Here is a 17,500-nt window from a genome sequence, read left to right as displayed (position 1 = left end):
AACATTAGAGGAACCTCAGGAGAACGTTAGAGGAACCTCAGGGGAACATTAGGGGAACCTTTGGGTAAACCTCAGGAGAACGTTAGAGGAACCTCAGGGGAACGTTAGAGGAACCTCAGGAGAACGTTAGAGGAACCTCAGGGGAACATTAGGGGAACCTTTGGGTAAACCTCAGGAGAACGTTAGAGGAACCTCAGGAGAACGTTGGAGGAACCTCAGGAGAACGTGTGTGTGTGTGAGAGATACATTTATTGATTACATGATAAATCAGATCTGGATTGTGATCACATCTAGGAGCGCTCCTCCTCCTCTTTCTCCTCCTCCTGTTTCTCCTCCTACTCTTTCTTCTCCTCCTGTTTCTCCTCCTCCTGTTTCTCCTCCTCCTCTTTCTCCTCCTCCTGTTTCTCCTCCTACTCTTTCTCCTCCTCCTCTTTCTCCTCCTCCTGTTTCTCCTCCTCCTCTTTCTCCTCCTCCTGTTTCTCCTCCTCCTGTTTCTCCTCCTCCTCTTTCTCCTCCTCCTGTTTCTCCTCCTCCTCTTTCTCCTCCTCTTTCTCCTCCTACTCTTTCTCCTCCTACTCTTTCTCCTCCTCCTCTTTCTCCTCCTCCTGTTTCTCCTCCTCATGTTTCTCCTCCTGAGGCAGCGTAGATGACAGAGCGTACTCCTGACTGACTCCCTCTGACATCACCGACAGGTTCGCCTCCACACCTGACGCCTCCTCCTCTTTCACCTCCTCCTCCTCCTTCACCTCCTCCTCCTCCTTCAGCTCCCTCTCCTCCTTCAGCTCCTCCTCCTTCAGCTCCTCCTCCTTCAGCTCCTCCTGCTCGGCCGGAGCCAGCAGAGCGTGGACCTCTGTGAAGGAGACTTCCTGGTCAGCAGGAAGAGACTCTTCGCTCAGAGCCGAAACCTCCGGAGGGTCTGAGGTGCTGCTGCTGCTGCGAGGCTGAGACACAGGTCAAAGGTCAGAGGACAAACACACAGGTCAGAGGACAGAGGTTACAGGTCAGAGGTCAAACACACAGGTCAAAGGTCAGGGGTCAGAGGTCAGAGGTTACCTTCCTGATGCTGAAGGTGAGAGGTGTGACCTTCTGTTTGATCTTCTCTCGTTGTTCTACAGAAACGATCTTTGTTCCGATCTTCGTCATTTTCTTCTCAATGTTCTGCTTCGAGAACGCCTTCTTCAGACTGTCTACCTGCAGAGAGTGAGACAGTTACACCTGTCTGTCTGCAGAGAGAGAGACAGTTACACCTGTCTGTCTGCAGAGAGAGAGACAGTTACACCTGTCTACCTGCAGAGAGAGAGACAGTTACACCTGTCTGTCTGCAGAGAGAGAGACAGTTACACCTGTCTGTCTGCAGAGAGAGAGACAGTTACACCTGTCTGTCTGCAGAGAGAGAGACAGTTACACCTGTCTGTCTGCAGAGAGAGAGACAGTTACACCTGTCTGTCTGCAGAGAGAGAGACAGTTACACCTGTCTACCTGCAGAGAGAGAGACAGTTACACCTGTCTACCTGCAGAGAGAGAGACAGTTACACCTGTCTGTCTGCAGAGAGAGAGACAGTTACACCTGTCTACCTGCAGAGAGAGAGACAGTTAAACCTGTCTGTCTGCAGAGAGAGAGACAGTTACACCTGTCTGTCTGTCTGTCTGCAGAGAGAGAGAGAGACAGTTACACCTGTCTGTCTGCAGAGAGAGAGACAGTTACACCTGTCTACCTGCAGAGAGAGAGACAGTTACACCTGTCTACCTGCATAGAGAGAGAGACAGTTACACCTGTCTTTCTGCAGAGAGAGAGACAGTTACACCTGTCTACCTGCAGAGAGAGAGACAGTTACACCTGTCTACCTGCAGAGAGAGAGACAGTTACACCTGTCTGTCTGTCTGCAGAGAGAGAGACAGTTACACCTGTCTGTCTGCAGAGAGAGAGACAGTTACACCTGTCTGTCTGTCTGCAGAGAGAGAGACAGTTACACTTGTCTGTCTGTCTACCTGCAGAGAGAGAGACAGTTACACTTGTCTGTCTGCAGAGAGAGAGACAGTTACACCTGTCTGTCTGTCTGTCTGCAGAGAGAGAGAGACAGTTACACCTGTCTACCTGCAGAGAGAGAGACAGTTACACCTGTCTACCTGCAGAGAGAGAGACAGTTACACCTGTCTACCTGCATAGAGAGAGAGACAGTTACACCTGTCTGTCTGCAGAGAGAGAGACAGTTACACCTGTCTACCTGCAGAGAGAGAGACAGTTACACCTGTCTGTCTGCAGAGAGAGAGACAGTTACACCTGTCTACCTGCAGAGAGAGAGACAGTTAAACCTGTCTGTCTGCAGAGAGAGAGACAGTTACACCTGTCTGTCTGTCTGTCTGCAGAGAGAGAGAGAGACAGTTACACCTGTCTGTCTGCAGAGAGAGAGACAGTTACACCTGTCTGTCTACCTGCAGAGAGAGAGAGACAGTTACACCTGTCTACCTGCAGAGAGAGAGACAGTTACACCTGTCTGTCTGCAGAGAGAGAGACAGTTACACCTGTCTACCTGCAGAGAGAGAGACAGTTACACCTGTCTACCTGCAGAGAGAGAGACAGTTACACCTGTCTGTCTGCAGAGAGAGAGAGACAGTTACACCTGTCTTTCTTACCTTCTTCAAACTGGAGCGTTTCAGCTTCTCTGCTCTCGACTTCTCCATGTTCTCGAGATCTTGAGGCCACGCCTCCTCCTCATCTGGCTCCGCCTCCAGGCCGACGTCCTCATCAGATGATAGGTCGATGGTGCTGAGCCCGCCCTCCTGGGCTCGGTTACCGTCGACGACAGCCAGCGCCGCCTCGTCAGCCTCCTCCAAAATCATATCACGGGGGTACGGAGGAGGATCCTTCACAAAGACACTGGATGGGATCTCATTCTCCTCCTGCAGGAGAACATCAGGAGAACACCAGGAGAACATCAGGAGAACACCAGGAGAACACCAGGAGAACACAAGGAGAACATCAGGAGAACACCAGGAGAACACCAGGAGAACATCAGGAGAACACAAGGAGAACACCAGGAGAACACCAGGAGAACACCAGGAGAACATCAGGAGAACACCAGGAGAACATCAGGAGAACACCAGGAGAACATCAGGAGAACACCAGGAGAACACCAGGAGAACATCACGAGAACATCAGGACTAAACACAGGACTCTTCTGCTGCCTCCTACAGAACCTGGACCTGCTACAGTACTCCAGACCTGGACTGACCCTAAAACAGTACAGACTCAGTACAGACCCAGTACAGACCCAGTACAGACCCAGTACAGACCCAGTACAGACAGTACAGACCCAGTACAGACCCAGTACAGACCCAGTACAGACAGTACAGACCCAGTACAGACAGTACAGACCCAGTACAGACTCAGTACAGATAGTACAGACCCAGTACAGACCCAGTACAGACCCAGTACAGACAGTACAGACCCAGTACAGACCCAGTACAGACCCAGTACAGACAGTACAGACCCAGTACAGACAGTACAGACCCAGTACAGACCCAGTACAGACAGTACAGACCCAGTACAGACCCAGTACAGACAGTACAGACCCTTTACAGACCCAGTACAGACCCAGTACAGACCCAGTACAGACAGTACAGACCCAGTACAGACCCAGTACAGACTCAGTACAGACCCAGTACAGACACTGCAGACCCAGTACAGACTCAGTACAGACCCAGTACAAACAGTACAGACCCAGTACAGACAGTACAGACTCAGTACAGACCCAGTACAGACCCAGTACAGACCCAGTACAGACTCAGTACAGACCCAGTACAGACCCAGTACAGACCCAGTACAGACTCAGTACAGACCTAGTACAGACAGTACAGACCCAGTACAGACCCAGTACAGACAGTACAGACCCAGTACAGACAGTACAGACAGTACAGACCCAGTACAGACAGTACAGACAGTACAGACTCAGTACAGACACAGTACAGACCCAGTACAGACCCAGTACAGACCCAGTACAGACCCTTTACAGACCCAGTACAGACAGTACAGACCCAGTACAGACAGTACAGACCCAGTACAGACTCAGTACAGACCCAGTACAGACAGTACAGACCCAGTACAGACAGTACAGACCCAGTACAGACTCAGTACAGACCCAGTACAGACAGTACAGACCCAGTACAGACAGTACAGACAGTACAGACTCAGTACAGACCCAGTACAGACCCAGTACAGACTCAGTACTACAGACCCAGTACAGACCCAGTACAGACCCAGTACAGACAGTACAGACTCAGTACAGACCCAGTACAGACCCAGTACAGACCCAGTACAGACCCAGTACAGACAGTACAGACTCAGTACAGACCCAGTACAGACCCAGTACAGACAGTACAGACTCAGTACAGACCCAGTACAGACCCAGTACAGACAGTACAGACCCAGTACAGACTCAGTACAGACCCAGTACAGACCCAGTACAGACTCAGTACTACAGACCCAGTACAGACCCAGTACAGACAGTACAGACAGTACAGACTCAGTACAGACCCAGTACAGACCCAGTACAGACCCAGTACAGACAGTACAGACCCAGTACAGACTCAGTACAGACTCAGTACAGACCCAGTACAGACCCAGTACAGACTCAGTACAGACAGTACAGACTCAGTACAGACAGTACAGACAGTACAGACTCAGTACAGACCCAGTACAGACAGTACAGACCCAGTACAGACTCAGTACAGACAGTACAGACCCAGTACAGACCCAGTACAGACAGTACAGACTCAGTACAGACCCAGTACAGACCCAGTATAGACAGTACAGACTCAGTACAGACCCAGTACAGACCCAGTACAGACAGTACAGACCCAGTACAGACTCAGTACAGACCCAGTACAGACCCAGTACAGACTCAGTACTACAGACCCAGTACAGACCCAGTACAGACAGTACAGACAGTACAGACTCAGTACAGACCCAGTACAGACCCAGTACAGACAGTACAGACTCAGTACAGACCCAGTACAGACAGTACAGACAGTACAGACTCAGTACAGACCCAGTACAGACAGTACAGACAGTACAGACTCAGTACAGACCCAGTACAGACTCAGTACAGACCCAGTACAGACCCAGTACAGACAGTACAGACCCAGTACAGACTCAGTACAGACTCAGTACAGACCCAGTACAGACCCAGTACAGACCCAGTACAGACTCAGTACAGACAGTACAGACTCAGTACAGACAGTACAGACAGTACAGACTCAGTACAGACCCAGTACAGACCCAGTACAGACCCAGTACAGACCCAGTACAGACTTGTAGAATGGTAATACTGTATTTCATGTTCTTTGAATTGAACTGAATCATAAACAGCAGGAAGCTGGAGACCCGCCCGCTGAGGAATGCTGGGAATGCTGAGTGTCAGTGAGAAATACACACTCAAGACTACACACAATACACAACTACACACAACTACACACACAATACACAACTGCAGACTAACTCATGATCACACTGTGGTGTTACACTCCTGCTGCTACCATGACAACCAAACCCACAAACCACATAAAGACCAGTTCTCTCACACACACACACACACACACACACACACACACACACACTAAAGTTTCCACTTGACTTCCCACAGCAGCTGAGACCAAATAAGGTCTGAAAGTCTGAAAATGTGTGTTTCTCACATTAATACTCACTAATACTTCCTTTAAGGCCTTTTAAAGAATATCTATAATAATATAATATGGAGTCTAAGTAAAAAGAAAAGAGTCTCAATCAGCCGCTAACTCAGATATAAATTTAATAAAGTTTATATTAAACAACTAATGAACACTGCGTATAGTACTATATATATATATATATATATATATATATATATACACATATATATATATATAGTACTCCTCCGGTTACACACAGATGTACAAACGTGTGTTGAACTTGTTTCTATACTGAGTTCAGATCTATCTGACCTGTAACAGTAGTTTTTCCAAGATGGCCGACAATGGCGGACGCTACTGCGCATGTGTGACTCACATCGCGTAGCGACAGCAGTGACAGAGGGCAGTATGATGTCATCAGCTCAATGACAGTGTGATGTCATCAATAAAGATTGACTGAGGGTGATGTCATCAGCTCACCTGGAAAATCAGCACCTTGAAGTTGTTCCTGTGGATCAGGTGGGCGTGGTTGGCCTCCAGCTTCTTCACCTGGACGCCCTGACGCTCCATCTTATCACGCACCTGCAACATGAGCAGCTCTTCATCTACCTGACAGCTCACAGGTGTACAGGTGTGACAGGTGTGACAGGTGTGACAGGTGTACAGGTGTGATGTGACAGGTGTGACAGGTGTGTCAGGTGTGACAGGTGTGTCAGGTGTGACAGATGTGATGTGACAGGTGTGTCAGGTGTAACAGGTGTGACAGGTGTGACAGGTGTACAGGTGTGTCAGGTGTGACAGGTGTGGTGTAACAGGTGTGACAGGTGTGACAGGTGTGACAGGTGTAACAGGTGTGACAGGTGTACAGGTGTGATGTGACAGGTGTTTCAGGTGTGTCAGGTGTGTCAGGTGTGACAGGTGTGATGTGACAGGTGTGACAGGTGTGTCAGGTGTGTCAGGTGTGTCAGGTGTGTCAGGTGTGATGTGTCAGGTGTGTCAGGTGTGTCAGGTGTGATGCGACAGGTGTTTCAGGTGTGACAGGTGTGACAGGTGTACAGGTGTGTCAGGTGTGACAGGTGTGTCAGGTGTGTCAGGTGTGACAGGTGTGATGTGACAGGTGTGACAGGTGTGACAGGTGTACAGGTGTGATGTGACAGGTGTGTCAGGTGTGTCAGGTGTGACAGGTGTGTCAGGTGTGTCAGGTGTGACAGGTGTGTCAGGTGTGTCAGGTGTGACAGGTGTGATGTGACAGGTGTGACAGGTGTGTCAGGTGTGTCAGGTGTGACAGGTGTGTCAGGTGTGTCAGGTGTGACAGGTGTGATGTGACAGGTGTGACAGGTGTGTCAGGTGTACAGGTGTACAGGTGTGATGTGACAGGTGTGTCAGGTGTGTCAGGTGTAACAGGTGTAACAGGTGTGTCAGGTGTGTCAGGTGTAACAGGTGTAACAGGTGTGACAGGTGTAACAGGTGTGACAGGTGTAACAGGTGTGTCAGGTGTAACAGGTGTAACAGGTGTAACAGGTGTAACAGGTGTAACAGGTGTAACAGGTGTGTCAGGTGTGACAGGTGTGTTACCTCCTTCATGGTGACGGACAGCTTGCGGCTCTTGTCCAGCAGCTTGCTGACAGTGTTGGACGTGTGACTGTGGCTCTTGGACAGTTTGGTCATATCAGCCTGGATCCCTCTGACCACGCCCTCCATCTCCACCTGGTGCACCTGAGGACAAGCAGCCAATCAGCAGTCAGCTGTGAGGACAAGCAGCCAATCAGCAGTCAGCTCAGAGCTTAATTGTCCCAAACAGTAATAAGAAGTAAAAAAGATCAGAATGAAAGAGCTGCTCTGTCTTCCATTAGAAGGGTTAGGGTCTCAGTCAACCCTAACCCTTCCATACCCTAACCCTTCCATACCCTAACCCTTCTATACCCTAACCCTTCCATACCCTAACCCTTCTATACCCTAACCCTTCCATACCCTAACCCTTCCATACCCTAACCCTTCTATACCCTAACCCTTCTATACCCTAACCCTTCCATACCCTAACCCTTCTATACCCTAACCCTTCCATACCCTAACCCTTCTATACCCTAACCCTTCTATACCCTAACCCTTCTATACCCTAACCCTTCCATACCCTAACCCTTCCATACCCTAACCCTTCTATACCCTAACCCTTCCATACCCTAACCCTTCCATACCCTAACCCTTCCATACCCTAACCCTTCCATACCCTAACCCTTCCATACCCTAACCCTTCTATACCCTAACCCTTCTATACCCTAACCCTTCCATACCCTAACCCTTCCATACCCTAACCCTTCCATACCCTAACCCTTCCATACCCTAACCCTTCTATACCCTAACCCTTCTATACCCTAACCCTTCCATACCCTAACCCTTCTATACCCTAACCCTTCCATACCCTAACCCTTCTATACCCTAACCCTTCTATACCCTAACCCTTCTATACCCTAACCCTTCCATACCCTAACCCTTCTATACCCTAACCCTTCTATACCCTAACCCTTCTATACCCTAACCCTTCTATACCCTAACCCTTCCATACCCTAACCCTTCTATACCCTAACCCTTCCATACCCTAACCCTTCTATACCCTAACCCTTCCATACCCTAACCCTTCCATAAAACCAAATGAATCAAAAAGTTCAATAAATAAAACACCAAAGTGTCGTTGACATTAAAAGAAAGAAGTAGAATCTCTGCAGGTCAAGTTTTTACTGATGGGAACCCCGCCCCCCATCCCTAAACCTAACCCTAACCCCCGCCCCCCACCCCTAACCCTAACCCCCACCCCCTGCCCCCCACCCCTAACCCTAACCCCCACCCCCTGCCCCCCACCCCTAACCCTAACCCTAACCCCCCAAATGAAGGAGCATGTGCCGTCACACCTCTTCACACAGTCACTGTCTGATCGTCCTGTCAGCTGTGTGGACTCCTGCAGTCAGCTGTGAGCAGACCTGCTATAACAATACCAACAGGATGTGTGCAGTTTCCTCTCTGCTGCCTTCCTTCAAACACCCTAACCCCCCACCCCCCACCCCCCACCCCTAACCCGAACCCCCATCCCTAACCCTAACCCCCATCCCTAACCCTAACCCTAACCCTAACCCTTCAAACACATCAAACACTTTAGTTTGAAAAGTTTGAAAAGTTTGAAAAGTTGTAAAAGTGTAAGAGTTTGAACTGCAGAAACAAACAGTGACAAAGTGCAGCTGTTAAATCAACAGGTTTTTACAGGAAACATGAACTTGTGTTTCTGTCTCACAGACCCGGGACCAGACCCGGGACCAGACCCGGGTCCAGGTGGACTCACTCACCTCCATCTTGTGCTGGTTCTCCTGCACAGCGTCCAGCATGTTGACCAGCTTGTCGAGCAGCGTCAGGACCGTGATGGCGTTCACGGGGCCCTGCCCCATTTTCTCCAGAGACGAAGTCGGGTTCTCCTGGTTCTCCTGGTTCTCCTGGTTCTGGAGCTGGAGCTGGTCATGGAGGTCCTGGATCTGGTCCTGGATCTGGGGGGGAACCATGAGGTCCTGACTCTGGTGGGTCTCAGTAGTTACCATGATCCTGTCTGTCTGAAAACCGTCGAACATCAGAGAGTCTGAAACACTGAGCTCAGTGTGTGTGTGTGTGTGTGTGTGTGTGTGTGTGTGTGTGTGTGTGTGTGTGTACTGGGCTCTGATTGGTTGGCTCAGACTCACACTTTCCATCTAACTTCCTGGACTGGAGACGCCTGGAAACCTGTTAACTCCTTCACTGCCTCAAACACTCTGAAACCTGTTAACTCCTTCACTGCCTCAAACACTCTGAAACCTGTTAACTCCTTCACTGCCTCAAACACTCTGAAACCTGTTAACTCCTTCACTGCCTCAAACACTCTGAGGTACAAACAGGCAGAACACTCCTTTAAAGTCTCTAAAGAAACCAATCAACCAATCAATCAATTAAAATATCAGAAAGTATTGATTAATAAATGTACACAAACTAATAAAGGTCAATATGATGAAAATGATGTCATTTAATTAAGATTATGATGGAGTACTGATCAGCTGATTGACAGGCTGGTGTTATGGAGTACTGATCAGCTGATTGACAGGCTGGTGTTATGGAGTATTGATCAGCTGACAGGCTGGTGTTATGGAGTATTGATCAGCTGATTGACAGGCTGGTGTTATGGAGTACTGATCAGCTGATTGACAGGCTGGTGTTATGGAGTACTGATCAGCTGATTGACAGGCTGGTGTTATGGAGTATTGATCAGCTGATTGACAGGCTGGTGTTATGGAGTACTGATCATCTGACAGGCTGGTGTTATGGAGTACTGATCAGCTGATTGACAGGCTGGTGTTATGGAGTACTGATCAGCTGATTGACAGGCTGGTGTTATGGAGTACTGATCAGCTGATTGACAGGCTGGTGTTATGGAGTATTGATCAGCTGACAGGCTGGTGTTATGGAGTATTGATCAGCTGATTGACAGGCTGGTGTTATGGAGTACTGATCAGCTGATTGACAGGCTGGTGTTATGGAGTACTGATCAGCTGATTGACAGGCTGGTGTTATGGAGTATTGATCAGCTGATTGACAGGCTGGTGTTATGGAGTACTGATCATCTGACAGGCTGGTGTTATGGAGTACTGATCAGCTGATTGACAGGCTGGTGTTATGGAGTACTGATCAGCTGATTGACAGGCTGGTGTTATGGAGTACTGATCAGCTGACAGGCTGGTGTTATGGAGTATTGATCAGCTGATTGACAGGCTGGTGTTATGGAGTACTGATCAGCTGACAGCCTGGTGTTATGGAGTACTGATCAGCTGATTGACAGGCTGGTGTTATGGAGTACTGATCAGCTGATTGACAGGCTGGTGTTATGGAGTATTGATCAGCTGATTGACAGGCTGGTGTTATGGAGTACTGATCAGCTGATTGACAGCCTGGTGTTATGGAGTACTGATCAGCTGACAGCCTGGTGTTATGGAGTACTGATCAGCTGATTGACAGGCTGGTGTTATGGAGTACTGATCAGCTGATTGACAGGCTGGTGTTATGGAGTACTGATCAGCTGATTGACAGGCTGGTGTTATGGAGTACTGATCAGCTGATTGACAGGCTGGTGTTATGGAGTATTGATCAGCTGATTGACAGGCTGGTGTTATGGAGTATTGATCAGCTGACAGGCTGGTGTTATGGAGTACTGATCAGCTGATTGACAGGCTGGTGTTATGGAGTATTGATCAGCTGACAGGCTGGTGTTATGGAGTACTGATCAGCTGATTGACAGGCTGGTGTTATGGAGTACTGATCAGCTGACAGGCTGGTGTTATGGAGTACTGATCAGCTGATTGACAGGCTGGTGTTATGGAGTACTGATCAGCTGATTGACAGGCTGGTGTTATGGAGTACTGATCAGCTGACAGGCTGGTGTTATGGAGTATGGATCAGCTGTTGTTGGGACTCTGAGCTGCAGTGAAGGGGTTAACTCTCTCTGCAGCTCACGCCCAGAAGGGAAGGGGGGGAGGGGGTTACCATGGCGACAGCTGTGTATGTTGCATGCTTTCAGGGTGAGGTCACTTTTCCTCTCTTTGTGTTTTCGTGTCTTCATGAGAAACATACAATGTCTCTGACAGCAACGAAGAAAGTTAAAGTCAGAGTTCAAATGTTAAAACATTAAAGAGTTTAAATGTTAAAGACTTTAAATGTTAAAGACTTCAAATGTTAAAGACTTCAAATGTTAAAGACTTCAAATGTTAAAGACTTCAAATGTTAAAGACTTTAAATGTTAAAGAGTTAAAAAAAAAACATAACTAGCACAGCCACATCATCTGTTTTTGTCACAGCTCTTCCTCTTTTGTTTTCTTCTTCCTGGTGTTTGGAGGGTCTGCCTGTTTATGTTTAAATAAATATTTATTACACTTTCTGCTTGCCTCTGATTTACTGTTACACCACAACATACTATTACTGCAGGGCTCCAGCAACTCCAGCAGAGGGAGCGGTGGTGTAGTTACTGCAGGGCTCCAGCAGAGGGAGAGGTGGTGTAGTTACTGCAGGGCTCCAGCAGAGGGAGCGGTGGTGTAGTTACTGCAGGGCTCCAGCAGAGGGAGCGGTGGTGTAGTTACTGCAGGGCTCCAGCAGAGGGAGCGGTGGTGTAGTTACTGCAGGGCTCCAGCAGAGGGAGCGGTGGTGTAGTTACTGCAGGGCTCCAGCAGAGGGAGAGGTGGTGTAGTTACTGCAGGGCTCCAGCAGAGGGAGAGGTGGTGTAGTTACTGCAGGGCTCCAGCAGAGGGAGAGGTGGTGTAGTTACTGCAGGGCTCCAGCAGAGGGAGCGGTGGTGTAGTTACTGCAGGGCTCCAGCAGGGGGAGAGGTGGTGTAGTTACTGCAGGGCTCCAGCAGCTCCAACAGAGGGAGGGTGGTAAAGCAGCAGAAGAAGAAGTGAGATCAGCTGACGGAGCTAACGGCAGCTAACAGTCAACATGGCGTTCATCACCGCCAGCTGGAACCCGCTGGGAGACGCTTTCTACCGGTCAGTGTGTCTCCTTTTCTCCGGTCAGACTAACCCTGGAGCCGCTAGCCGCTAGCAGCTAGCCGCCAACACTCTGCAGGTTACAGCTCAGTGCTAGCCGCTAGCTGCTAGCACTGAGCTGTGTTTATGTTAGCTAGTCATGTGACTCATGCTAAGTTTATATTAATGGTGTGTGTGTGTGTGTGTGTGTGTGTGTGTGTGTGTGTGTGTGTGTGTGTGTGTGTGTGTGTGTGTGTGTGTACAGTAAGACAGAGCTGTATGAGATGTGTTGGAGTCTGAGGGACGGACTCAGAGACTGTTTGGTGGCTGCAGCTCCATATGGAGGACCAATAGGTAACACACACTCTCACACACACTCAAAGACACACACACATACACACACATACTCACTCACTCACTCACTCACTCAAAGACACACACACATACACACACATACTCACTCACTCACTCAAAGACACACACACACACACACACACACACACACACACACACACACACTCACTCAAAGATGCTGAAAGCATCTCACTGGTTAATATTGTTGCTATGGTAACCCAAGCATGAGGACAGGGTTAGGGTTAACCCCCCTGAGGGCCCCCCCTTTCTCTACCTGTCTGTCTGTCTGTCTCTAACCTGTCTGTCTCTAACCTGTCTGTCTGTCTGTCTGTCTCTAACCTGTCTGTCTCTAACCTGTCTGTCTCTAACCTGTCTGCCTGTCTGTCTCTAACCTGTCTGTCTGTCTCTAACCTGTCTGTCTCTAACCTGTCTGTCTGTCTCTAACCTGTCTGTCTCTAACCTGTCTGTCTCTAACCTGTCTGTCTGTCTGTCTCTAACCTGTCTGTCTGTCTCTAACCTGTCTGTCTCTAACCTGTCTGTCTCTAACCTGTCTGTCTGTCTGTCTCTAACCTGTCTGTCTGTCTCTCTAACCTGTCTGTCTCTCTAACCTGTCTGTCTGTCTCTAACCTGTCTGTGTCTCTAACCTGTCTGTCTGTCTCTAACCTGTCTGTGTCTCTAACCTGTCTGTCTGTCTCTAACCTGTCTGTCTGTCTGTCTCTTGTCTGTCTGTCTCTAACCTGTCTGTCCCTAACCTGTCTGTCTGTCTGTCTGTCTGTCTCTAACCTGTCTGTCTCTTGTCTGTCTGTCTCTAACCTGTCTGTCTGTCTCTAACCTGTCTGTCTGTCTCTAACCTGTCTGTCTCTCTAACCTGTCTGTCTGTAACCTGTCTGTCTGTCTGTAACCTGTCTGTCTGTCTGTCTCTAACCTGTCTGTCTCTAACCTGTCTGTCTCTAACCTGTGTCTGTCTGTCTGTCTCTAACCTGTCTGTCTGTCTGTCTCTAACCTGTGTCTGTCTGTCTGTCTCTAACCTGTCTGTCTGTCTGTCTCTAACCTGTGTCTGTCTGTCTGTCTCTAACCTGTCTGTCTGTCTGTCTCTAACCTGTCTGTCTGTCTCTTGTATGTCTGTCTGTCTCTAACCTGTCTGTCCCTAACCTGTCTGTCTGTCCCTAACCTGTCTGTCTGTCTGTCTCTAACCTGTCTGTCCCTAACCTGTCTGTCTGTCTCTAACCTGTCTGTCTCTAACTTGTCTGTCTGTCTCTAACCTGTCTGTCTCTAACCTGTCTGTCCCTAACCTGTCTGTCTGTCTCTAACCTGTCTGTCCCTAACCTGTCTGTCTGTCTCTAACCTGTCTGTCTGTCTCTAACCTGTCTGTCTCTAACCTTTCTGTCTGTCTCTAACCTGTCTGTCTGTCTGTCTCTAACCTGTCTGTCCCTAACCTGTCTGTCTGTCTCTAACCTGTCTGTCTCTAACCTGTCTGTCCCTAACCTGTCTGTCTGTCTGTCTCTAACCTGTCTGTCTGTCTGTCTCTAACCTGTCTGTCTGTCCCTAACCTGTCTGTCTCTAACCTGTCTGTCTGTCTCTAACCTGTCTGTCTGTCTCTAACCTGTCTGTCCCTAACCTGTCTGTCTGTCTCTAACCTGTCTGTCTGTCCCTAACCTGTCTGTCTGTCTCTAACCTGTCTGTCTCTAACCTGTCTGTCTAACCTGTCTGTCCCTAACCTGTCTGTCTGTCTCTAACCTGTCTGTCCCTAACCTGTCTGTCTCTAACCTGTCTGTCTCTAACCTGTCTGTCTCTAACCTGTCTGTCCCTAACCTGTCTGTCCCTAACCTGTCTGTCTCTAACCTGTCTGTCTCTAACCTGTCTGTCTCTCCCTGTCTCCCAGCTCTCCTGAGAGAACCTCTGAGACGTTCTCCGAGTTCTCGTCCTCAGTTGGACATCTATTCTGCGTCTGGAGGTTCTATCGCCAGCTTCCCGGTACACACACACCTGTTAGATCATCAGCCAATCAGCTTCAGTCCTGCCAATTAACCTGACCTGTCTGTCTCTCCCTGTCTGTCTCTCCCTGTCTGTGTCTCCCTGTCTGTCTCTCCCTGTCTGTCTCTCCCTGTCTGTGTCTCCCTGTCTGTCTGTCTCTACCTGTCTGTCTGTCTCTACCTGTCTGTCTGTCTCTAACCTGTCTGTCTCTACCTGTCTGTCTCTCCCTGTCTGTCTCTCCCTGTCTGTCTCTACCTGTCTGTCTCTACCTGTCTGTGTCTCCCTGTCTGTGTCTCCCTGTCTGTGTCTCCCTGTCTGTGTCTCCCTGTCTGTCTCTCCCTGTCTGTCTGTCTCTCCCTGTCTGTCTCTAACCTGTCTGTCTCTCCCTGTCTGTGTCTCCCTGTCTGTCTCTACCTGTCTGTCTCTCCCTGTCTGTGTCTCCCTGTCTGTCTCTACCTGTCTGTCTGTCTCTCCCTGTCTGTCTGTCTCTCCCTGTCTGTGTCTCCCTGTCTGTCTCTACCTGTCTGTCTGTCTCTCCCTGTCTGTCTCTCCCTGTCTGTCTGTCTCTCCCTGTCTGTCTCTAACCTGTCTGTCTCTACCTGTCTGTCTCTCCCTGTCTTTCTCTAACCTGTCTGTCTCTACCTGTCTGTCTCTCCCTGTCTGTCTCTCCCTGTCTGTCTCTACCTGCCTTTCTGTCTCTCCCTGTCTGTCTCTGTCTGTCTGTCTCTCCCTGTCTGTCTGTCTCTCCCTGTCTGTCTGTCTCTGTCTGTCTGTCTCTCCCTGTCTGTCTGTCTCTCCCTGTCTGTCTCTGTCTGTCTGTCTCTACCTGTCTGTCTGTCTCTGTCTGTCTGTCTCTCCCTGTCTGTCTGTCTCTACCTGTCTGTCTCTGTCTGTCTGTCTGTCTCTACCTGTCTGTCTCTCCCTGTCTGTCTCTACCTGTCTGTCTGTCTCTACCTGTCTGTCTCTCCCTGTCTATCTCTACTTGTCTGTCTCTACCTGTCTGTCTGTCTCTAACCTGTCTGTCTCTACCTGTCTGTCTCTCAGTGGAAGAGTGGTGCCGTGGTGCAGCTGGGTTGGACAGTCAGCGACGAGCTTCTGTGTATCCAGGAAGACGGTTCAGTCCTCATCTACGACCTGTTTGGATCCTTTAAGAGACACTTCAGCATGGGACAGGTAACCTGCTGACTCACCTGTCCATTAACCTGCTGACTCACCTGTTAGTAACCTGCTGACTCACCTGTCCATTAACCTGCTGACTCACCTGTTCATTAACCAGCTCACTCACCTGTCCATTAACCAGCTCACTCACCTGTCCATTAACCAGCTCACTCACCTGTCCATTAACCAGCTCACTCACCTGTCCATTAACCAGCTGACTCACCTGTCCATTAACCTGCTGACTCACCTGTCCATTAACCAGCTGACTCACCTGTTCATTAACCTGCTGACTCACCTGTTAGTAACCTGCTGACTCACCTGTTAGTAACCTGCTGACTCACCTGTCCATTAACCAGCTGACTCACCTGTTCATTAACCTGCTGACTCACCTGTTAGTAACCTGCTGACTCACCTGTCCATTAACCAGCTGACTCACCTGTTCATTAACCTGCTGACCCACCTGTTAGTAACCTGCTGACTCACCTGTTAGTAACCTGCTGACCCACCTGTTAGTAACCTGCTGACTCACCTGTTCATTAACCAGCGGACTCACCTGTTAGTAACCTGCTGACTCACCTGTTAGTAACCTGCTGACTCACCTGTTAGTAACCTGCTGACCCACCTGTTAGTAACCTGCTGACTCACCTGTTCATTAACCTGCTGACTCACCTGTTAGTAACCTGCTGACCCACCTGTTCATTAACCTGCTGACTCACCTGTTCATTAACCTGCTGACTCACCTGTTCATTAACCAGCTCACTCACCTGTTCATTAACCTGCTGACTCACCTGTTCATTAACCTGCTGACTCACCTGTTAGTAACCTGCTGACTCACCTGTTCATTAACCTGCTGACTCACCTGTTCATTAACCTGCTGACTCACCTGTTAGTAACCTGCTGACTCACCTGTTAGTAACCTGCTGACTCACCTGTATGACGTTCTACAGGAGGTGGTCCAGACTCAGGTGTTGGAGGCCAAAGTGTTCCACTCTCCATATGGGACAGGGGTTGCCATAGTAACAGGCTCCTCCCGCTTCACCTTGGCAACCAACATCGACGACCTGAAGCTCAGGAGGTTACCTGAAGTCCCAGGTAACACCTGACTGAGTGTGTATGATGACTCTGCCTCCCTCAGGTAACTCACCCAGGTGTGTTTCCTGCCCTCAGGTCTGCAGGGACCTCCGTCCTGCTGGGCCGTCCTCACCCAGGACAGACAGACCAAAGTCCTGCTGGCTACTGGACCAGACCTCTACATCCTGGACAGCACATCCTGCACCGCGGTGGTGAGACAGGCTGAGAGAGAGACAGGCTGAGAGAGATAGATAGAGACAGAGAGACAGAGAGAGAGAGTCTCCTGCCTGTCTCTCTCTCTCTCTCTCTGCCTGTCTGTCTATCTGACCACCTGTCTGTCTCTCTGCCTGTCTTTCTTTCTGACCACCTGTCTGTCTCTCTGCCTGTCTTTCTTTCTGACCACCTGTCTGTCTCTCTGCCTGTCTTTCTTTCTGACCACCTGTCTGTCTCTCTGCCTGTCTTTCTTTCTGACCACCTGTCTGTCTCTCTGCTTGTCTGTCTCTCTCTGCCTGTCTCTGTCTCTCTCTCAGAGTCCCCCAGGTCTCGGTCCTCAGGCCGGCAGTATTGTCCACATGTGCGTGTCTTTCAGTTATAAATACCTGGCTCTCTTCACTGACTCTGGACACCTGTGGACAGGCCCCTCCCACCTGCAGGTGAGCAGCTCCACTGTCCAATCAGCTTTGAGATGTGTCTCCTGGGGGGCGGGTCATTGTGGGTGATTGACAGGTGATGTTTGTGTGTGCAGGACAAACTGA

At 49.5% G+C, this 17,500-nt stretch overlaps 2 protein-coding genes across 2 annotated transcripts in view; one reads left to right on the top strand and one right to left on the bottom strand.

Moving 5' to 3' along the window:
• Positions 1–557: 557 nt before the first annotated feature.
• Positions 558–9,345, bottom strand: cavin2b (caveolae associated protein 2b). Its single transcript, XM_053314523.1, has 6 exons — positions 9,003–9,345; positions 7,243–7,383; positions 6,148–6,249; positions 2,635–2,901; positions 1,054–1,191; positions 558–941 (listed from the first exon to the last, which is right to left on the bottom strand). The coding sequence occupies exons 1-6, from the start codon at positions 9,276–9,278 to the stop codon at positions 573–575; spliced, it is 1,293 nt and encodes a 430-aa protein (XP_053170498.1). The 5' UTR covers positions 9,279–9,345; the 3' UTR covers positions 558–572.
• A 2,781-nt stretch (positions 9,346–12,126) lies between these two features.
• vps16 (VPS16 core subunit of CORVET and HOPS complexes) overlaps positions 12,127–17,500 on the top strand; it is a 19,058-nt gene continuing 13,684 nt past the window's right edge. The window contains exons 1-8 of the mRNA XM_053314515.1: positions 12,127–12,209; positions 12,454–12,542; positions 14,425–14,516; positions 15,561–15,689; positions 16,622–16,766; positions 16,842–16,957; positions 17,276–17,398; positions 17,491–17,500. The exon at positions 17,491–17,500 is cut by the window's right edge and continues 46 nt beyond it. Of these exons, the coding sequence (XP_053170490.1) occupies positions 12,160–12,209; positions 12,454–12,542; positions 14,425–14,516; positions 15,561–15,689; positions 16,622–16,766; positions 16,842–16,957; positions 17,276–17,398; positions 17,491–17,500 (754 nt within the window). The 5' untranslated portion in view covers positions 12,127–12,159. The remainder of the gene's footprint in view (positions 12,210–12,453; positions 12,543–14,424; positions 14,517–15,560; positions 15,690–16,621; positions 16,767–16,841; positions 16,958–17,275; positions 17,399–17,490) is intronic.

This window comes from Scomber japonicus, chromosome 24 (assembly GCF_027409825.1).
Source record: "Scomber japonicus isolate fScoJap1 chromosome 24, fScoJap1.pri, whole genome shotgun sequence".
NCBI classification, from domain to species: Eukaryota; Metazoa; Chordata; class Actinopteri; order Scombriformes; family Scombridae; genus Scomber; species Scomber japonicus.
The sequence above is the reverse complement of the archived record's forward strand: the minus strand, read 5'-3'. Positions and strand labels throughout refer to the sequence as shown.

Bases quoted from the DNA above. Each gene is read 5' to 3' on its own strand.
- cavin2b (XM_053314523.1), bottom strand. From the start codon at position 9,278: ATGTTCGACGGTTTTCAGACAGACAGGATCATGGTAACTACTGAGACC. The intron at 6,250-7,242 runs GTAACACACCTG...CTCATGTTGCAG, and splicing joins TGTCCGTCACCATGAAGGAG to GTGCGTGATAAGATGGAGCG. The intron at 942-1,053 runs GTAACCTCTGAC...CCTGTGTCTCAG, and splicing joins TCACCTTCAGCATCAGGAAG to CCTCGCAGCAGCAGCAGCAC.